The 23,507-nt window shown below is 45.6% G+C and overlaps 1 protein-coding gene across 3 annotated transcripts in view; it reads right to left on the bottom strand.

Moving 5' to 3' along the window:
- LOC148098680 (protein NLRC3-like) overlaps positions 1–23,507 on the bottom strand; it is a 321,437-nt gene that overhangs the window by 8,937 nt on the left and 288,993 nt on the right. Inside the window, exons 1-3 of one of the 3 annotated variants that reach the window (XM_087850564.1) lie at positions 8,224–8,321; positions 6,269–8,069; positions 4,263–4,436 (exon numbers count right to left, since the gene is read on the bottom strand). The exons of 1 other annotated variant lie outside the window; for it this stretch is intronic. In XM_087850564.1, coding sequence (XP_087706690.1) covers positions 4,263–4,436; positions 6,269–8,069; positions 8,224–8,260 — 2,012 coding nt within the window. In that variant the 5' untranslated portion in view covers positions 8,261–8,321. Of the gene's footprint in view, positions 1–4,262; positions 4,437–6,268; positions 8,070–8,223; positions 8,322–23,507 lie in introns of those variants that run through there. One more of the 3 variants, XM_087850558.1, reaches the window with a different exon arrangement.

Below are 23,507 nucleotides of genomic sequence, written 5' to 3'. Positions count from 1 at the left end.
AGTCATGTGACGTGACATAAGTAGCGCTCTGATTGGTTGGGATTGACAAACTATGGTGCTGCTTGCAAGCTTAGCTTTGCAGAGGCAAGAAAATCTCTTAGATAGGGATGAAACGCTCCACAGTGACGTTTCCACACTTTGGAGCTTCTGAAGTGCAGATGTTTGGAAACGCTGCTCCAACACGTGGTTCAAACACTCAGATCACGTGACCTCAGCTGCCACAGGTGGCATACCTGCGGCTTCCATGTTAGCATGTTAGCTTCAACAGGTGGTCAGTGTGAGAGCAGAAGATGATATCAGTGACATCCAAACAAGGAAGGAAGAGACTGTTGAAGGCAGCGAGCTGTGACTGCTGTGAACAGTGTTCTCACACTATTTTCTCCCTGTGTCAACATACATGAGGCTGTTTCAGCTGCAACACACCACAAACACCTTTATACAACTAAATATACTGAGCGCACACTGCTGTGGTTGCTGTGGTAACCATCCATATATCCAGCTGTTTGTGGCCGAGTCTGCTTCCTCATCCTTGGGAAAAACCCTCAAAGTTTGATGCGTTTTTGACTTGAAGCTTTTTGTGATTTGGTTTTATTTGTTGTTCTACACACTGTGAAACAAGGCTAGAAGCCCCTGTGGTACAGTGGGGGACTCAAACCCAGGACCAAACCTGCTCCAACAACAGTCAGAAGGATTTTATTAAGTCTCATTTTCTGTTCATTAGGAAAACGTCAATAATGAAGAGCACATGTTTATAGAGGCACATTCAGACCAATGACAACAGTCCATTCACACTGACCTCCACCTTTTTAAATGTGAGTAAACACATCATGGTTCTGGTGCTGATGTGGTATCAGGGACAGGTGATGATTTTGAACTCAGTCTGAGGTTTGATTACATTGAACCTGCACTGCTTTCTCCTGTTTATGACACATTTATACCCAAAGTCTCAGCTGGATAACAAAGAACGAGGAAAAACACATTTGTTGAGAGAATTGTTAACAAATGTGGTGAAAGTGTTGTAATAGTTACAGACAGAACTATGATTTATTTATTTAAATGCATTCCAGGACATTTTGTTACTCACGTTATGTCGCTTCCACAATGTTATTTTTCTCTCCTACAATGTACGTTACAATTACATTAGCATGACCATTTATCCAAATTAGGCGATGATGTCATTTAGCGACTTCCAGCAACTTTTAGGACAGCCAATAGCAATTTTCCTTACTGAGGAGTTGGCAACACTGCTAGGAGCAGTGGGTGGATGGCAGCATCATCATGAAGGATCAGTGTGAGAATAAATCATCATCCACAAAGAAAACCAGTCTGAGTGTCTGACGCTCTTGTCAGAAAGACGCAGTCGCAGCTTGTGGGTGCAGTTAGCTGGTTTGCTAGTTAGCTGGTTTGCTAGTTAGCTGCTCTGCTAGTTAGCTGGGAGCTAACTCACTCGAACATTTGATGCTAAACTGTCTAAACTGTGTGAACAGCATTCATTGCTGCCCTGTGTTACTCTCCAGCCTCTCTTTAACTTAGTCCTCTCAGTTTTTTTCCTGCTTACAAACTAGAAAACCTTCTTTTTCAGCTTCTCCTCCACACCCGAGCTGTGGCTAAGGTGCTACCAGCACGCAGGCTCGGTGTGTCCAAATTCATGGGCTGCATCCTCCTGAGGACACAGTTGTTGACCGATAACGTCACAGCGATGCACCAAAGGCTGTCCAAATTCATGGACTCCTCCGAATGCAGCCGACAAATGCGTCCTCCTTTTCCCCAAATTTGAAGGATGGGTCGGGTGTGTCCTTTGAGGCCCACCATATCCCAGAATTCATATTGCAGCCCAGCCAAACTCCAGTTTCTGGTAATGGCGACCGCTACTAAGATATAAAATTACTCTTACTAATCTTCCTCGGTCACAAAACTTTTAACATATTTTCAGGCGAGAATGTGAGTGTGTAAACTTCAAATATCTGCTCGGTTTATCAAGATATCGCATATTTGCAAAAGTGCTTTGACGTTTTCGGAGACGTCTGTTACCCACCAGCTCGATAGCTAGCCGAGAGCTCCAGGGTTACTGAAGCCGCCGAGAACGACACAACTCCCTGCACATTATTTTCAGATCACCGCGGAATTTCGCTAATCAGGTTAAAAGTAAGATATAAGTCACTTAGACAACCTAAAAATGCTATTGTTTGGCTTTTTTCAGTGTTTTATTTGTTCGTGAGTAAATCGGTTTGGCTGAGATTAAAGTCATTAGATTAGATTAGATAAAATAAAACTTTATTTATTCCCCGGGTGGGTTCCTCCTTGGTTTTTACACAACTGAATAAACGTCAAACAAAAAACTGATTAAACAGAAGTGTGAGATGGTCAACAATTTACGCCAGAGTCCTGTTATATTTTAGATAGCAAGGAGCAGAGAGCAGAGTTTATTAAACTCCACCGAGACAGCGGTGACACCAATCAGAAGGCTAGACCGTCCAATTCCATGGCCGTTTACTTCCGGCCTACCTGACCTTCTGAGGACCCGGCCCACGTAGACCGCGAAGGCCGGGTCCTCAGGAGGATGCAGCCCATGAATTTGGACACGACCACAGTCTTTCTCACTCAACAGTTACACTCGTCACCCAGACTAACACCACTCCAGATGTTCACAACTAGGAGGTGCTAAAAGACCACATACAGTGTGTCACGAACGGGCGGACTACGCACGGTAATTCGGCGTGCCCGTGTGGCGTGCTGGTTAGACCCAAACGCGGGGAAGGCTAGCGATGGGTAGGAACAGACACGCAGTTAATCTAGTAACGGTCAGTGCACGAAGCGTGGCTTCGGACTGGCGTTACAGAAAAAGAATCGAGAGGGAAAACACTCACGGTTGCTGAATCGGAAGGACACTGACGTCGGCAAAGAGTTGGAGCTTCTGACATGAGGAGAACGATGTCTGAGCGGCGAACAGGTGGGTGGCGTCTCCCTTTTAAACCCGGCCCCGTGATCAGCTGGCGATCAGCTGATCACCGGCTGACACAGTGAGATTATCAGTAAATGTCTGCTGTGTCTGACAGTGACTTGAGTTTTTACTAACTGGCTACATGAGCAGGATTAGCTGCAGTTCCATCTTTGTAAAAGAGACTCAGCAGCAGAACCAAACAGGAAGATTTCTACTTTTTCTGCAGCACCAGCTGAATGCATGGAGCCTAAACTCCAGTGACAATGAGACACATACAGTGTGACTGCTGTGACTTTACAGCTGGGCCTCTTTCACTGACATTAGTCAGATATGACTGAATCTATATCACACTTAAAGCTTTCTGTAAATGAAAGAATCAGTGAAAATGAGGCACTTCAGTTGATTTTAAACACAAACTCTGAACATAACCTGATCCAGACAAGGTTATAGGTTCAGCATCAGTAACCATGGTGATGTAGCCAGGTAAACACAGAGCTAGACAGAGACAGACAATTTATGCTCACAATCACACATCTCCAGTTAACCTTGCATGCATGTTCTTGGACTGTGGGAGGAAGAGTACCTGAAGACAACCCACATAGACCACACTATCACCCCTATTTACAGAATTATAATCTAATTAGATGATAAAGTAATAAATTATTTGGTATTTTAATGAAAATACATTTTAGCAATAGTTTATAAGTCAACAATTATAGTTTAAAAAAAAGTGACAAATCAAACAGTCAATAAAATCTTCTACAGCTGAAACTAATGTAGACAATGTCGGGGGAGGAAGTAAAAGTAAAAACCAGAGATGATAACTACCAAAATAAAACAGGAAGTGAATAACACTCAAACTCACTTTAAGCTCAACAGTCAAATTCTGTTTTGTATTAATCTATTGTTTTGTATTTTTGTTTACATTTTATGTTTAAGTGAGGCAATGAGTCATATCACTATGACCAAATATATATTTCATCTTTTCAGTCAGAAATAATCAATTGATCATATTTTTATTACTAAATTGATCTGAAAATCAAATTCTGATTTCTGAACAAACAGCTCTGTAAAAACCTTCAGAATACAGGAATCGAACTAGAAGGTTTGGTGGATGAAGCACTGCTAAAATAAAGAATTTGGACTCAGAGGAACAGACGGGACATTTCATTGCAAATGAAAGACAGAAAGTCAACAAATATCACTAAAAACCCCAGACGCTAATTTCTACATTCAGACTTTTTTAAAATCAATTGACTGTTTCTGCAGTAATAGAAATCAGGTTTAACATGATCATCAGTGGAACATTTTAAATCCTGACCTGAGAGTTTCCATTTTACAGCATGGACTCTTCACTCCAGCAGACAGAAGCTTCATTCTTGAATCCTGCAGGTCAGAGTTACTCAGGTCCAGCTGTCTCAGACTAGAGGACTGGGAGCTGAGAGCTGAGGACAGCGCTTCATAGCCTCTCTCTGAGAGCTTACAGTGACTCAGTCTGAAAAATGACAGATAAACATTAAACAAACACTGTTATTAAATTGCAATGAGGGTGCACAAAAGAGTTTTTAGATTTTGCAATAAATCCTGTTTTTTTTTACTAAGAGTCAACAAATGGATGACACTAACATAAAACTATTACAGAAGTTTAACTGACTTTTTTCCCATTTAGTGGCTTCTTATTGGTTAATTCTGTCAACTGATGAAAAGCACAACATAACTTGATCTCACCTCAGAGTATTCAGTTTACAGTGTGGACTTCTCAGTCCTGCAGACAGAAACTCCACTGCTGGATCCTGTAGGTTGTTGTTACTTAAGTCCAGCTCTCTCAGACTAGAGGACTGGGAGCTGAAATCAGAGGACAGAGCTTCACAGCCTCTGTCTGAGAGGTCAGGGACACTCAACCTAAAAAACAAAAACAAAATAAAAACATAATCTGAAAAATTGTCATTTGATAACAAACTGTTTGTGATTAATTAAAATCACTTCTTGTGTTGAACCTTTGAAAGAAAGACAAATGCCAGTGTGCATTACTATTTATGGCTAAAAAACGTTTTAGTTTAAAAATGTTCCCTGTGTAAATATAAAGACCTGGAACTTGCTCATTAAATGCTAAACAAAAACAAGTGATGACTCATTCTGTGAACAGGTGATAGGCAAGACTAAGTATGTAGCAATGAGAGGGAAGGCTGGCTCATATCCTGGTGAGTGAGGGTTAGTTACTCTAGGAAAAGGTCAAGATATGATTGAGAGATTCTGGGAGACTGAACCAGTGAAATTTTCATGGACATTATTTCAATTAAAGCAGATATAGTGATTAGTCCCTCCATCAGTCGTCCACAAAGCAGTGAGATAAAGTCTCAAGTCTCATTCTGCACAGTGTAAATGTCAGTGTCCTCCGGGTCCTCACTGATCATTGCATTCTGTCACAAATTGTCATGGTTCACAGACTGTGTACAGTCGGAAATCAAAGTGCACGACATAGGAGAGATTGAAAAACAATCAAGCATGCAGATCTAACAACAGGAAACCAGAAGAAACACGAGGAATATAATTGATTCAGCAGCTGCAGATCCTTGGAACTGTACTGGTGAGGCAGATTGTAACATATAGAAGTGAACTCATCTTCAGCTGAGCAGTGCACTGATGCAGAGCAATAAGACCAGAGGAGGAATGAGGGAGTTGATCACCTATGGGTCCATCACAGTCTTTGAACGTCTTCAGTCAGTACAGAATCATGCTGCGAGGCTTTTAACCAGCACATGAAATAGACTGGACATTACTCCAGTTTAATCTCTTCACACTGGTAACCAGTTCATTTTAGGCATTATTTAAAGATTTAGTCCTTACTTTTAGTCCCAGTCTATATTTCTGACTTTCTAAAATCCTACAGCTCTTCTCACATCTGAGATCTTCCAGTCAAAGGCTTTTACTGGTCCCACTAACTCATTTATTCAGACTCTAGTATTCAGAGTGGCCTTTAACTAGTTTAGGCTGTATGATGTTCAGTGTTTGCTGTTTAATGTTTTTATCTTCTGTGTTTTTTATTGCCTGTTTCTATTTTAAAGCACTTTGTGGTTTTTGACCTGTGAAAGCTGCTGTATAAATAAATTTTACTTACAGGATGATTCTGGACATGACTTTGATAAAAGCTGACACCCAGATATGTTTAAGACACTCTGACATTTACTGCTGCTATCAAACATTAACTATAATATACTGTATTTAGTGCTGATGATCATGTAAAAAAATATGTTTAAGTTTTTAAGGGTCCATCACACATTACACTGTTTATGTTATAAATAAAAGCCTGATCACATGTTTACTCACAGAGCTTTGTTGGAGGCTTTGACCACTGGCAGCAGCCTCAGAAGAGCCTCCTCTGAAGCAGAGTATTTCTGCAGGTCAAACACATCCAGATCTTTTTCTGATGACAGTAAGATGAAGACCAGAGCTGACCACTGAGCAGGAGACAGTTTATCTGTGGAGAGACTTCCTGATCTCAGGGACTGTTGGATCTCCTCCACTAGAGAACGATCATTCAGTTCATTCAGACAGTGGAACAGATTGATGCTTTTCTCTGCAGACAGATTCTCACTGAGCTTCTCCTTGATGTACTGAACTTTTTCCTGATTGGTCTGTGAGCTACTTCCTGTCTGTGTCAGCAGACCTCGTAGGAGAGTCTGATTGGTCTGCAGTGAAAGACCCAGGAGGAAGCGGAGGAACAAGTCCAGGTGTCCATTTGGACTCTGTAAGGCCTTGTTCACAGCAGTCTGGTGAAGTGATTGGAGTTTTAGTTTGTTAAATAATTTAGACCATGTGGAGGTTGATTGTTGTTCTTCCAGCAGATTGAGTCCAGAGTTGATGAAGGTCAGATGGACATGAAGAGCAGCCAGAAACTCCTGAACACTCAGGTGGATGAAGCAGAACACCTTGTCCTGGTACAGTCCTCTCTCCTCTTTAAAGATCTGTGTGAACACTCCTGAGTACATTGAGGCTGCTCTGATATCGATGCCACACTCTGTCAGGTCTGATTCATAGAAGATCAGGTTTCCTTTCTGCAGCTGATCAAAAGCCAGTTTTCCCAGAGACTCCATCATCTCCCTGCTCTCTGGACTCCAGTGTGGATCTGTCTCAGCTCCTCCATCATACTTGACCTTCTTCACTTTGGCCTGAACCACCAGGAAGTGGATGTACATCTCAGTCAGGGTCTTGGGCAGCTGTCCTCCCTCTCTGGTTTCCAGCACATCCTCCAGAACTGTAGCAGTGATCCAGCAGAAGACTGGGATGTGGCACATGATGTGGAGGCTTCGAGCTTTCTTGATGTGGGAGATGATCCTGCTGGCCTGCTCCTCATCTTTGAATCTCTTCATGAAGTACTCCTCCTTCTGTGGGTCAGTGAACCCTCTGACCTCTGTCACCATGCCAACACAGTCAGGAGGGATCTGATTGGCTGCTGCAGGTCGTGTGGTTATCCAGAGGCGAGCAGAGGGAAGCAGTTTCCCCCTGATGAGGTTTGTCAGCAGCACATCCACTGAGGTGGACTTTCTAGGGTCAGTTAGGATTGTAGTTTTGTAGAACTCCAGAGGAAGTCGACACTCATCCAGACCATCAAAGATGAACACAACCTGGAAGTCTTCAAAGCTGCAGATTCCTGCTTCTTTGGTTTCAGTAAAGAAGTGATGAACAAGTCCCACCAAGCTGAACTTTTCCTCTTTCAGCACATTCAGCTCTCTGAAAGTGAATGGAAACATGAACTGGATGTCCTGGTTGGCTTTGTCTTCAGCCCAGTCCAGGGTGTATTTCTGTGTTAAGACTGTTTTCCCAATGCCAGCCACTCCCTTTGTCAGCACTGTTCTGATTGGTTCATCTCTTCCAGGTGGGAGTTTAAAGATGTCTTCTTGTCTGATGGTTGTTTCTGGTCTGTCTGGTTTCCTGGATACTGTTTCAATCTGTCTGACCTCATGTTCATCATTGACCTCTGCAGTCCCTCCCTCTGTGATGTAGAGCTCTGTGTAGATCTGATTCAGAAGGGTTAGGTTTCCTGCTTTAGCGATGCCCTCAAACACACACTGGAACTTCTTCTTCAGTGCAGATTTAAGGTTACGATGACAAACTGCAGCTGGAAGTTCTGAATAATAATAATAAAAATACAACTTCAACAAATATATTTTACAAAACGCTGATGACATTTTCTGACCCACTGAGAAATGACTGAACACACTGGTGTCATGAGTGTCTCATTTATCTAACAGCTTAAAACCTTAAGTAAGAAATCCTCTTACGTCTCTGCAGACGGTCAGCCAGCTCCTCCTGCTTCATTCTCCTCAGGAAGTCCACTGCGATCTTCACAAATGCCTCTCTGCTGCTCCTCTGCTCATCATCCTCCCTCTGAAACTCCAAGCACTGGGGCTTATTTGGATTCAGAGCCTTCTGGATCTTCTTCAGCTCGTTCTTCACAAAAGTGATGATGTTGTCCTCCAGCAGCTGGAACAGAATACTTTATGAATGAACCACCACTCTGAACTTCAGTCTACACAACATCCACTTCTTTACGATCAAGGGGCATATCATCCACGATCTCTTCACCAATTATAAGTTTGACTTTATCTGATTAACTGAGACATTCTCCACAACTCCACGGTCCCAAAACGTTGATTCTGTTCATATGAATGCAGCGATTTCAGTGGGAGAAACATTTCACTGGTGTTCAGAGCTGAACTATCAACAGCTTGATGATCGAAGCCAGAAACTTGAAGATGTTATAGGTGACAGAGTTGATCATACAGACAACTGGTCTTAAAGGTTCACTCTGTTTACGCATACAGATCAGTATTTAAGGTTTGACTCTCATCATCCACTGGAGCACAAACTGGGCGTCATCAGGACGCTACAACACAGAACAAACGCCATCCCCACAGACACAGCAGCCAGGGAAGCAGAAGAACATCACATCAAGAAGGTCCTGAGGAAATGTGAACCAGCTGACCAAACACATCCTGCTGCAGGATGTTAACATAGCAACATACTGATGATCCCACTCACTGTGAACAACACATTTGGACCTGATTTGTTGCTCTGGTTTACACGTGAACTTTGACTGCTGTCACCAACTTGAGAGGCTCTACAGAAAAACTGGGACTTGTCCACAAACAGATGTATAAAAATCATAAAGTACATTACAAGGACAGCATTGCCCAATCAACTCTAATTACTATGGCCATGTTATCTCTTCTAATTAAGGTACAGACACTCAAACTAGCTGCTTTCAGTGAGAAGTCAAATGTCTGAATATGAGCTGGAAGCTGCTGAGAGTCCTCCCTCCTTCCCATGGGGTTTACTTTCTCTACTACTTTCACTATAAACACGCCCCTTTCATGCACCTGCAGAGGGCCACCAGCAGATGGAGCTGTCTTAAACAAATCCACTTGGATAGTTAGCTGTAGATGATTTTCTCAGTATGATTGTAGGATTTTGAGTTACTCTTTAGATTTATTTAAACTCTTATATTGTGCACAAGTGTTGAACGACCCATAATTTCTCTGTACTTTTCATAAGAGCAGCCAGACTTTCAGCTAGTTTTTCTTTTGCTCTGCAGGCTTTATGAAGGTGTGTCAAAGTTGTTCTTTGGACATTGGCTGCTTTTTAAATCATTTTCAGTCCTCGTACAGGAACATTCTTCAAGCTAAATCCAAGTATATTAGACCAGAGTAAACTTGATAGATATGCGTGTGTGTGTAACTCTTAGAGCTGTTTGGCTGCTTTTTATGGGGGCTGGGTCTTTGGAAAGTGAGCAAACAACAGTTTTAGTAACACACCCTGAACTGCACACTTTAGCAAACAACATGAGATTTTAACTGTAATGTAAAAATCCTGTGATTCACTGTTATTAAGCACAAACACATCTATGGCCCCGTTTCTATTAGTAGCTGCTCAGATCGACTGGAGCCATTGGTTTCCATTACAGTTGAGGACCACCTAATGTGGTCGTCTCAATACAGCAGAGTGTCGACTCACATCATTAGTAAGTGCTAATGCTACTAATTTCCATCATATTGGTCATTTATTTCTCAAAGTTATTGAAGAAACAGTAATTCAGCTTCATTCCCACTGATCTCGACTACAAACTGTTTCACTTTGGTTTTTGTTTAAAGCCTCGATGTTTAAAACGTTTCCCTGTGATCACATTTGCACCGTCTGATTTCAAAGTTTGTTTCTTTTGGTCATTTAGTCCACAGAGTCCTTGGTGTTCTGAAAGGGACCTATAAATAAATGTATTATTATTCATATTAATAATAAAGTAGTTGTTATACATGTACAGACCATAAACATGGAGTCCAGCTGTGTTTGATGCTGCTGGGCAGACTGACCACTGGGAACCTCTGAGCTCTGCTGGTCCACTCTGTGGAGGAACCATGGACACACACACACACACATGAAGCCACTTTCATTATTAAAATGTGAATTTAGCCTCTAAAAGCTGTGTTCAGTCAGTGTTGCTGCTTCCTGTGTCTAACCTCACGTATGTGCTTCTGAAAGAACCGTTAAAAATTCCCGTAAACACTTTTAAACCTGTGAAAAAACCTTTTTAGAACAGTTTAAGCTGTTATATGTTGAACTCTTGGCTGACATCATATTGAATGCTGTGGACTCAGAATATGATGTCACTCAAGTTTACATGTGTGTGAAGGCAGACGAGTCAGTACTTTGGTAATACAGTGTAAAGTTGAATTTATTGATTGATTTCCATGAACACCACTGTGGCTCAGTGTTGTCCTGATGGAGTCTCATTAACAGCAGCCAGTATGATCCAGGCTTTAGCTGCTGGGTCTCTGTGTGACCTCTCAGACTGTTTAACAGATCAGACACAAAGAGAATCAGAGCAGCTCTGTTCTTTAAAGACAAACATGAACCCACTCAGGTCACACTTTCCCCACAGATATGAGCATCACTGTCCTCAAACAGCAAATGACCAAGTCTAACATTTGGATCTTTTCTCTTTCATTGTTTTCTTTTTAATGAATCTTTGTAACAATCTGAGGATGTTTCAGGTCATATTTATCCAGGAAACACAAACATGTAAAGGAGTCATCACAGCTCTCTGACCTCGTTGGTCCAGGTTCAGCACTGAAGGCTGGAGGTTGATCTTTGGACCGGTCACTCCTCACAGACGGACAGCTGGACCCTGCAGACTGTGACCTCTGACCTCTGCAGACACAAACATGATTGAAGCAGCTGTGATCACACAGACTGCAGATAATGCAGCTGTTTCCTGTCAGTAACAGTCCTCTTAGATTAGAGTTCAGCTTTTTACAGGAAAACTGGACAAAACTGATTTTTGTTACAAATTCATTTTCATTTCCTCTCAGCTCACAAACACAGTCAGACAATCAACCAGAATCAACACTGATTATAATGTCAGTGCAGAATTATTTCTGTAACTCAGTGTGTTCAGCTCTCTGACCTCGTTGGTCCAGGTTCAGCACTGAAGTCTGGATTTTGATCTTTGGACCGGTCACTCCTCACAGACGGACAGCTGGACCCTGCAGACTCTGCTCTGTCCTCCTCTTCCTCCATCATCATCTTCAGTCAGTCTGAGAGGTAAACCACAAACACTCAGTGAGTTCACATTAACAGGAGTAACTGAGTTACAGTCGCTGACCTCTGACCTGTCATGTAACCTAGAAACCAGGTCAATATGTCTGTAGGTTCAGTCATCCAGGTCATGTGATCTAAGGAGCTTAGAAAGAAAATAGAGACTTCTTTAAGTTTCTGGAAGACGTTTCATCCGAGAAGCTTCTTCAGTTTTAAAACCAAACGGTGGAGAGTCCCAGATATTTAAACCTGAGACGGAAAGAAAGCATGTCGCTGACCCACCATTGATCATGTGATGAGACACATGATCAATGGTGGGTCAACAATATAACAACAATATAAACACTTATTTCAAGGATGAAACTGCGAGTCTGATCACCAGGAGCACAAACATGTGGAGCACAGATATCTGGAGCACAGACATGTGGAGCACAGACATCTGGAGCACAAACATGTGGAGCACAGACATGTGGAGCACAGACATGTGGAGCACAGACATGTGGAGCACAGACATGTGGAGCACAAACATGTGGAGCACAGACATGTGGAGCACAAACATGTGGAGCACAGACATGTGGAGCACAAACATGTGGAGCACAGACATGTGGAGCACAAACATGTGGAGCACAAACATCTGGAGCACAAACATGTGGAGCACAGACATGTGGAGCACAAACATGTGGAGCACAGACATGTGGAGCACAAACATGTGGAGCACAGACATCTGGAGCACAGACATGTGGAGCACAAACATGTGGAGCACAGACATGTGGAGCACAAACATGTGGAGCACAGACATGTGGAGCACAGACATGTGGAGCACAAACATGTGGAGCACAAATATCTGGATCACAGACATCTGGAGCACAGACATCTGGAGCACAAACATCTGGAGCACAAACATCTGGAGCACAAACATCTGGAGCAGCATGTTGATGCTGTTGGTTGAGATCCTGAAGACTGAAGTCCAGGCAGCTCCAGCAATGATCCACTGATGTGTTTTTATTCCACGTATGAATGTTGTTATTGACAGAGATGAAGTTACTCAAAAAAGTCATTATTACACATATTACACAGAACACTTTAATTAAAAGTAATGGAGTATGTTACTTCATTACTCCTCATAACAGTACTTTCATGTTACTGTGTAAAATGAGCTGAAACACTGTCTCATAATCACCATCATGTTACTGTGTAAAATGAGCTGAAACACTGTCTCATAATCACCATAATCTAAAGCTGAGGTACAGCCCCACACACCAACACAGATCCTGATCAGGTCACGTGATCTTTCTCTGAGTGTTTATGAACACAAATCAAAGATGAAACAGCACAAAGACACTTCAAAGTGATTCTACTGTAGAAACATGAACAGGTAGAAACCTGCAGCCTGACTGCTCATCACTTTGTTACCTGTTCAGGTTCAGCAGCAGCAGCTCACTTTATCACGGTGCTGGTCTGGGGTCAGTGTTTACTCAGCTTTAACGTCACTCTGGGTTCTTGGCTAGCTTAGCGTTAGCTTAGCTTTAGCTTAGCGTTAACATGCTGTCAGGTGTCTCGTGTGGTGTGTAAATATTAATCACAGTGACAGTAAAGGAGGTAAAGGGCTGTGACGTCATCACGTACGCTGCGTCCTCTGTGGGCTCTGAGTGAACTCACAAAGTACAAACTACAAGTACACAAACACGAACGTAGCTCAGAGTGGCGGACACACTCGGCCTCGTTGGTCCAGCTGTGAGTCCGTTACCGTGAACTATGGAGCGGCAGATTTGTGCTGGAACTAAGCTGCACACAGCTGATGTTAGCCAGGAAAACATTACACACTGACTTTAATGGAGAGACCGGAAATACAAACACACACAGTTTGTTGTGTGAAGAAATCGAACATGAGCTGAACAAACAGTAAAGTTCCTAAAGACAAACTGTTAAAGGAGGAAACAAAGCAAACTTACAGTTTCTTCACACATCAACAACAACAAGCTCCACTCCACACCTGGACACTAAACACGGACACACAGGTGAGCTGCTTCCTGGAAGGAGGCGGGGCTCCACCTGAAACTCAGCACAGGTGGGAGGGGCTCAGCTCTGTGTGTGCTGATGTGTTAACTTTAAAAATATGCGGTCTGACTGCTCAGACTGAGTCAGAGTAAAGTTCACATGCTGACGTGTGGAGACATGAAACCTTGTTGTACCTGCAGGTGTGAACACACTGATCTCAGATCAGCTCTGTCATGTGACATGTTCTGTATTGTCACACATGTCTAGATTGTCCCTGATATCATAGCTGCTCAAACACTGATGATTATATTTGAAGAATTATTACTGATGGCAGCAAAGTTTGAATGGAGCTCTCTGTCTGTGCTGATTTGTCGCCCTCTGGAGGTCAAAGCACAAACTGCATGATGTCAGTGTAACCACCACAGAGACAGGAAGTGTTTTTATGACTGAAACACTGAAATGATGCTAACGGCTGTCGTTAAGCTCACTGATAGCAGTGCTCACACTGGCATTGGGAATTCCACAGTGTTTCCTTTAATACACCTTCTCTTTGTCAACCATATAAGCCCGGTTGAACGGCTGCAGCTTAACAAACATAGTGTTTACAAACATAGCACAGTGTTCGTACAACCCATAACGTTGCAAAAGAAAGGTGTCTGGAGAGGTAAAACATAAAATCCGTCCCTCCTCATGCACTAGCGTGCAACCACATGTCCACACGTGTCTGCACGCTTGAAGTACGCATTTTGAGTGTGATTACGTCACCGCCACGCAACGACGGCTGTCCCAATCCGAAGTGTACTTCAAATGCATACTCCAAATGCGCCGTCGATTTCCCCAAATATCAAGCGTGGTCCGGTGCACGCTTCGTGGTCCCATATATCCCACAAATCATAGCGCGGCGGTGGGTGTGGATAATTTTGCCGCAAAATATGGCAGAAGGGAGCGGCCGAAGAGTGAACCGTCCAAAGTAAGTACTGAATATGACGTCACTTATTTATGTGCGAATGTTTAATAACGAAGAACATTAAAACATTGCTGTTGGCCACTTTCAGCGTTAACTTGGTTTTAAAGCCTCATATGTGTGTGTATATATATATATATATATATATATATATATATATATATATATATTTATATATATATATATATATATATATAAAAACACCCAGCACGCCCCTGCGGGCGGTTTATCCTTCAAGCTCGGGTCCTCTACCAGAGGCCTGTGAGCTTGAGGGTCCTGCGCAGTATCTTAGCTGTTCCCAGGACTGCGCTCTTCTGGACAGAGATCTCCGATGTTATTCCCAGGATCTGCGGGAGCCACTCGCCTAGCTTGGGAGTCACCGCACCTAGTTCTCCGATTACCACGGGGACCACCAATACCTTCACCCTCCACATCCTCTCAAGCTCTTGTCTGATTCCTTGGTATTTCTCCAGCTTCTCGTGTTCCTTCTTCCTGATATTGCTGTCATTCGGAACCGCTACATCGATCACTACGGCCGTCTTCTTCTGTTTGTCTACTACCACTATGTCCGGTTGGTTAGCCACCACCATTTTGTCCGTCTGTATCTGGAAGTCCCACAGGATCTTAGCTCGGTCATTCTCCACCACCCTTGGGGGCATTTCCCATTTTGACCTCGGGACTTCCAGGTTATACTCGGCACAGATGTTCCTGTACACTATGCCGGCCACTTGGTTATGGCGTTCCATGTATGCCTTGCCTGCTAGCATCTTGCACCCTGCTGTTATGTGCTGGATTGTCTCTGGGGCATCTTTACACAGCCTGCACCTGGGGTCTTGCCTGGTGTGATAGACCCCAGCCTCTATGGATCTTGTACTCAGAGCTTGTTCTTGTGCTGCCATGATTAGTGCCTCTGTGCTATCTTTCAGTCCAGCTTTGTCCAGCCACTGGTAGGATTTCTGGATATCAGCCACCTCCTCTGTCTGCCGGTGGTACATACCGTGCAGGGGCCTGTCCTTCCATGATGGTTCCTCGTCTCCCTCCTCTTTCTTGGGTTTCTGCTGCCTGAGGTATTCACTGAGCACACTGTCAGTTGGGGCCATCTTCGTGATGTATTCTTGGATGTTTGTTGTCTCATCCTGGACTGTGGTGCTGACACTCACCAGTCCCCGACCCCCTTCCTTCCGCTTAGCGTACAGCCTCAGGGTGCTGGACTTGGGGTGAAACCCTCCATGCATGGTAAGGAGCTTTCTTGTCTTTATGTCAGTGGCTTCTATCTCCTCCTTTGGCCAGCCTATTACCCCAGCAGGGTACCTGATCACGGGCAGGGCGTACGTGTTGATGGCCCGGATCTTGTTCTTACCGTTCAACTGACTTCTCAGGACTTGCCTGACCCTCTGCAGGTACTTGGTGGTTGCAGCTTTCCTAGCGGCCTCTTCATGGTTCCCATTCGCCTGCGGGATCCCCAGGTACTTGTAACTGTCCTCTACGTCTGCAATGTTGCCTTCTGGTAGTTCAATCCCCTCAGTTCTGACTACCTTCCCTCTCTTTGTTACCATCTGACTACACTTCTCCAGCCCGAACGACATTCCAATGTCATAGCTGTATAGCCTGGTAGTGTGGATCAGTGAATCGATGTCTCGTTCACTCTTGGCATACAGCTTGATGTCATCCATGTACAGGAGGTGGCTGACAACTGCTCCGTTCCGTAGTCGGTATCCGTAGCCAGTCTTGTTAATGATCTCACTGAGGGGGTTCAGGCCTATGCAGAACAGCAGTGGGGACAGAGCATCTCCTTGGTAGATCCCGCACTTGATGGTGACTTGTGCTATGGGCTTGGAGTTGGCCTCTAGTGTTGTACGCCATTGAGTTCCTGATGAAGGCTCTTAGGGTCCCATCTTGTACAATTCTAGGCATTCTAGTATCCAGCTGTGGGGGCATTGAGTCATAGGCCTTCTTGTAATCAATCCAGGCAGGCAGTGCACAGGTTGCCTAGTCTGGTCTTGCTGACTGTTCTGTCTACCAGTAGCTGGTGTTTTGCACCTCTGGTATTCTTGCCAATTCTTGCCCCGCTCATGTATTGACCCATGTGCCTGTTCATCTTAGCCGATATGATGCCTGACAGGAGCTTCCATGTAGTACTGAGGCAGGTTATTGGTCAGTTCGAGGGGACTGGTCCCTTCTTGGGGTCTAGGACCGTCCGACCTTGGGTTAGCCATTCCAGGTGTTTGTTAACTAGCAGCTGGTTCATTTGTGCTGCCAGACGCTCGTGGAGTGCAGTCAGCTTCTTTAGCCAGTAGGCGTGAACCATGTCAGGCCCTGGTGCTGTCCAACTCTTCATACTGGAGACCCTGTTCATGATATCTCCCCCCCTGATCTGGCGTCCTGACTCCTCCTTGCCGTAGCATTTATGTTGTACCTCGTCACTCTCTAGCTGTGAAAGCAGTCCCTTCTTTCGAATGTTGGAACACTGAGCTACTAGTTGTTTTGCCGTCATTGTGGATGTTGGGTATCGAAGAATCCATAGGTCCCTCATCCTATTCATGTAGCCCCTTCCGCCTTGCGTAGTATCATTCCAGTAGCCCACTTCTCGTCAGGGTGCCCTGGTTCCTTAACACCTGACACGGACCTTGTTGATCCGGGCGACGTCCGAGCCGGCATGCCTTCATATTTATCTGTCTCGCTCATGTCTGTGGTAGGCTCGCTTAGCATAGGGGGTCTAGCCTTAGGACCCTTACTGGATACAGACGCCCCAGGCAGGAAACGAACTTGCGATCCTCTGCTCCAAAGTCGTGTAGTTTAACCACTACGCTATCCAGCTGCTATATATATATATATATATATATATATATATATATATATATGTATGTTAGAAAGCCCACTGTTTACACGTTATTTGCTTGGTTGAAGTGTTGTGGTTTGTTTATAGATATTGTTTGCGCTGTGGAAATTGATATGTCCTACGTCATTGAACTCACCATATCTATGCTGACGCGCCTTGAATGCACCACTCTGTGCCGTGTGCTGCTAGTCTGCCTTTGTAGCTGCTGATAGCCAGCATTCTTCCTTGTGTCTTCTCACCAGTATCTCGTGGGTTTTGGTTTATTGCTGTGTGTGAATGCCAGAAGGTGGGTTCTGTTTACATGATGTTGTGTATGTCAGCTGCTATTGTGTGCATTTGTTCCCTCGTGGCTATGCTAATGTTATCCTATGCTAATACGCTAATATGCTAATACGCTAATATGCTATGTAAGCTACTAAGCTAGTTAATGCTAATTATAAATCTTGTGTAATTGTTGAAGTTGTTATAGATGTGAGTGTTGAATACAGTTCCTTGTGCTATCTCTGTGCTAGAATAATGTCTAGACATGTTGAATATTTTATGTGTGCTGTACTGATAGTTGCTTTATGTATCATTACTACAGACCACAGCTGAATAAATCTCCTAAACTTGGAAGCTGCCTCCGTGTTCTTTAACCGGAACACACCCACCATACCTTGCCGCTCTAAATCAAATCAGCTAAACTCCCGGAGACAACATTCTCTCCATTTTATGGTCCTTCGAGCCGGAGTAGAGTACTGATTAAGGTATGGAACAGACAGATGTCCAGGCTGACTCAGCACCCCCACGTGTTTCACAGAGAGAGCGACGGCCACCTGCTTACCTGACCGATTATGAGGTTTCAACACTCCCTCTTGAGGGACAAACTCAAACCACGCAACTGGCTACTGCTTCCCAGTGTTCACATAGTGGTAAAACACGCTCATCCCACAAGAGCTCCAGCTCCAGGTCCACAAGGGCATCACGCTCGTCGACAAGCAGATTCCCTTCCCATGCATTATCAGACCTGGAAACAGCCCAGCTCGAAGAGCGAGTAAAGCAGATGGAACTTGAGGAATTCCAACAGCACCTAGAAGAGGATCAACAAGTCGAATATGAATGTCAACGACTTCAAGCTCAAGCCAGAGAGGCCCAGCAGCTACAAGAAGAAGCCATTAGAACCCAAGAATCGCTGAACAGACAGCTGGAGAGGCGACGACAGCTAAAGAAGAGGGTAAACGAGTTGGAGATAGCCAAGATGGTTACTTCTCTCCTTAAAGAGAAAGCACACGAACCCAGTGGTTCCAGAGTCTCACCATGCCCATCGGAGAATAGTAATTCGAGCTCCCATGCAGCTCTACCTTCAGTCGGTCCTGTGGGTCAGCCTCCTCTACCGCTAGGTGCTCCACCCTCAACACTTACCGTGACTCAGCCTCCAGCGCCCGTGGTAGCTCCACCTCCAGTAACCATGGCCTCGCATCCACTGCATTCTCAATGCATGCCCCAAGTGCTGCACCCAACTGTTCCAGCTGGACCTCGGTCTACTACCCTTGCACCTGATACCTCTTACCAGGCATCTACTCCATTCTCAGTTCAGCCATCGCAGTACGCTCGTGCAGCCTGCACCAACCCTGCCAAAGCAGAGTCATCTTGCACTCCCACCCGGACTACGTCCGAGCTACATCAACTACCGACAGCTAATGCGTACCCTTTCCTCGCCACAGGTTATGGCATTCCCAAACCTATGATTCCCTCCTTTGAGAGTGGCCGTGAAAGTGACTTTGCCTTATTGAAAATGGCCCTTGACAACCTGTTGAACAGTCATCCACACCTGAATGAGCAGTATAAATATCAAGTGCTGCTTGGGCACCTACGGCTACCTAGTGCAATCCAGCTAGCTAAGGCATACATGCACGACCCAACGCCGTACACCATGGCCATGCACGCCCTGCAGGGCAAGTATGGGCAACCCCGTCAGCTCGTCCAAAGTGAATTGGGCACAATTCTGAATGCTCCAGCTATCAAATTCGGCGACGCAGAAGCCTTTGATGCATTTGCCTTGTCTATCCAATCTCTAGTAGGAATGCTTAGGACACTGGAGGGCCAGAACGGCTTTGAGCTAAGATGTGGGTCTCATGTCGACCGACTACTGAGTAAGATGCCACCCAGTTATCGCGATGGGTTTGTAGAGCATTGCCTGAACCAAGGCATTCTTCGGACAGGTACTGACCAAACCTATACCCTGCCTGATCTGAGTTCCTGGCTGCAGATGAAATCCCAAGTGAAGCGCATCGCAGGTAGAGCTGCTTCACTCTATAGTCCTGAAGCTTATAAGCCGACAAAGAAAGACCAGCGTCTTCCCCATACACCAAAGGAGAAATCTACAGCCTTCTTCCTGACTTCCCGGGAAAACCCCAGCGCAGAAGGGAGTTCTTTCCGACCAAAGTCCTCATCCAGACCAAAACCATACTGTCCGCGCTGCGAGAATAAGGAACATTTCCTGAACGCTTGTGTAGACTTTAAAAAACTGACCACCGACCAGATGGTGAGGTGGTTAACTGATGAACAGCGGTGCTGGAAATGTGGAAGAACTCACCAGCCAGAGGTTTGCACCCTCAAACGACCTTGTAATACCTGCAGAGAGCAACACCTGACTGTATTGCATGATGCTGTCCAGCAGATCCAGAAGAGTGTGCTCATGATGACTGCTCCGACTACAACAGTGTACTTGGATAGGCCAAACCGTTCCCCCAAGGTGATGCTGAAGGTTGTAAAGGTCTTGCTGTACAACAGGGACCAAACATTGGAGACTCATGCAATACTTGATGATGGCTCAGAACGAAGCATCATTTTACCACAAGCTGTTCGACGCTTAAACCTCAGCTCAGAGCCTGAGACGCTTACCCTGCGGACTGTCCACCAAGAGGTAGTGCAGCTTCATGGCGCCTCAGTCTCCTTCCAAGTGTCTTCCCCCTACAAACCTGGGGAGAAGTATCATATACAAAAGGCATTCACCGCCGAGGCCCTTGGTCTCTCAGAACATTCCTATCCGGTGAGGATTCTCCAACGCCGCTATGAACACCTGCGTGACTTACCTCTGCCTTTGGTAGACCATGTTCAACCTCTGCTGCTTATTGGCTCTGACATGCCTCATCTCCTGGCACCTACAGCACCAGTTCATCTGGGCCCGACAGGGGGACCCATCGCTGTCCATACGAAGCTTGGTTGGTCGCTCCAAGGTCCCATCAGTATCGACCAGACTCCTGCAACTGAGCAGCAGTGCCTGTTCACAACAACCGTTGTGCCAACCAGTGAGCTTTTCAGGAATGTTGAGCGTCTCTGGCAGATTGATACGCTGCCTTATGTGAGCGAGAAGCAGGTAACCCGATCGAAGCAAGATCAGCAAGCTCTGAACCTACTCCAGACATCCACCATCAGGGTCACTGTTGATGGGACACAGAGGTATGCCACACCACTGCTTCGTCGCGCCAACTCCGCCACGCTTCAAGCTCCTATGGAAGCAGTCTTGCCAAGTCTGCGCAGTACAGAGAGGAGACTTGTCAAAGACCCACAACGTGCCGAAGTATATTGTCAGGAGATTCAGAAGCTAGAGAATTTGGGCTATGTAGCTGTGGTGCCACATGAGATAGCTAGAACCACTGCAGAATCCTGGTTCATACCTCACCACATGGTGCGACACAATAACAAGGACAGGATCGTCTTTAACTGTTCTTTCCAGTACGAAGGGAAGTCCCTCAACTCTATTCTCCTCCCTGGACCTGCCTTAGGTCCATCTTTGCTAGGAGTTCTTCTTCGGTTTCGACAGTATCCAGTTGCTGTGAGTGGCGACATCAAAGGTATGTTCCACCAGATACGCCTGTTGCCAGAAGACAAACCAGTGCTGCGCTTCCTCTGGCGGGACATGAAGAGGAATGAAGAGCCGAAGATCTATGAATGGCAAGTGCTACCATTTGGCACTACATGCAGTCCTTGCTGTGCCATCTATGCATTGCAGCAGCACGTCCGGGACACTTGTAGTTCCAATCATGACCTCGTCAATTGTGTAGAGCAGTCATTCTACGTGGATAACTGCCTCCGCAGCACCCACTCCCAAGAGGAAGCTAAGGCCCTAGTCGACAGTCTGCGCCAGCTGCTTCACACCGGGGGCTTTGAGATACGTCAATGGGCCAGCAACATTCCTGTTGTCATTGAGCATCTTCCATCCAATGTCAGATCTGAGAGTAGTGACCTATGGCTCTCTCAATCTAGCACGGACCTGTGGGAGCCAACTCTGGGATTGACATGGGATTGCCTTCGTGACTCCTTCAAATACAGACATCGACTGGGGGAGAGAACTGAACCCACACTGAGAAACGTCTACAAAACACTTGCGTGTCAGTATGATCTGCTAGGTTATATAGTGCCGTTCACCACGCGGGCCAAGATTCTGGTACAGGATCTTTGGAAGGAGCAGCTCGGCTGGGACGACCCGATCCAGCCACCTAGCCTTCGTGACAGATGGCTTGCCTGGGAAAGGGAGATTCCTGATCTTATCCAAATGGAAATCCCCAGATGTTATGCACCAGCGTCTGCTGATTCGTCTGCTTCGAGCAGAGACCTTCACATCTTTTGCGACGCTTCCGAGAGAGCATATGGGTCTGTCGCTTACCTGCGGACAGAAACTGCTCAGAGGGAAGTCTATGTTGCCTTTGTAATGGCTAGATCCAGAGTGGCTCCAAAGAAACAGTTGTCCATGCCACGGTTGGAGCTAAGTGCCGCTCTCACTGGTGCACAACTAGCTGGTCTCCTTCAAGCTGAGCTCACGCTGCCCATTCGGAAGGTTATTCTCTGGTCGGACTCTACTACCGTTCTCCACTGGATCAAGTCAGAATCTTGCAGCTATAAAGTTTTTGTGGGCACGCGGGTGGCAGAGATCCAGAGTCTTACAGATGGGAGCACCTGGAGATATGTGGATAGCGCGAATAACCCTGCTGATGACATTACCCGGGGCAAGACCTTGAAGGAGCTGTCACGACCACACCGGTGGCACCAAGGCCCTGAGTTTTTATGTCGATCCGAGGATCATTGGCCGACCAGCCCACCAGCATATCCAGAGCCAGAGGATGGTGAGCTGAAGAAATCATATTTCTGTGGACAGGTTAGGGTTGACTCCTGCCCTCAACTTCCTGAAATCAGCATATTCTCCACCTGGAAGGATCTCATGAAGACAACAGTGCGGTCCCTACATGGGGCGGCTGACCCAAACTCAAGTTCGCACAGTGAAGCAGACGATTACATCAAAGCTGAGAAACTCCTCCTGATGAAGGCCCAGTCAGAGTCATTCCCAGAGGAGGCCAAGGCACTCAGGTCTGGCAGACCATTGCCAACCAACAGCCGTTTGAACTCCTTATCACCCGAATATGATAAGGATACGGAATTCATCAGAGTTGGTGGAAGGTTACGGAGAGTTGAGCAGCTGGAGCTAGACACCATCCACCCGATCATACTGGACCCAAAACATCCTCTGACTAAGCTCATCATCCAGGATTTTGATGAGACCCTCCTTCATCCTGGACCAGAAAGAGTGTTGGCTGAACTACGTCGCCGGTTCTGGATCCTTCGGGGGAGGGAAGCAGTCAGACAGTATCAGAGGGACTGCAGGCAGTGTCAGGCTTGGCGTGCCAATCCTTCCATCCCAAAGATGGCAGATCTGCCACCAGCTCGTCTGCGTTTGTATAAACCACCCTTTTACTCGACTGGAGTCGATTGTTTTGGACCCTTTACTGTGAAAATTGGACGTCGAACAGAGAAGCGTTGGGGCATAGTCTTCAAGTGCATGACGACCCGTTGTGTGCATCTAGACCTCCTCGAGAGTCTTGAGACTGACTCCTTTCTGATGTCGTTAAGGCGCTTTATTGCCAGAAGAGGCAAACCCTTTGAGCTCCTGTGTGACAACGGGACAAATTTTGTCGGTGGAGCCCGAGAGCTCAATGAGGCCTTTGAGACCATGGCGCCTCAGTTGAAGGAGCGTTTGGCAGAGCAGCAGATTGCTTTCCGTTTCAACCCCCCCAGTGCTCCTCACTTCGGTGGCACCTGGGAGAGAGAGGTCAGGTCCGTGAAAACTGCTCTTAAGGTTGTACTCAAGGAGCAGACGGTCCCTGAAACTGTGCTTCGTACGGTCCTTGTGGAAGTGG

Source organism: Neolamprologus brichardi, chromosome 14 (assembly GCF_056152115.1).
Source record: "Neolamprologus brichardi isolate AB-2024 chromosome 14, ASM5615211v1, whole genome shotgun sequence".
Taxonomy (NCBI): domain Eukaryota; kingdom Metazoa; phylum Chordata; class Actinopteri; order Cichliformes; family Cichlidae; genus Neolamprologus; species Neolamprologus brichardi.
This window is presented reverse-complemented; position numbering and strand designations above follow the sequence as displayed.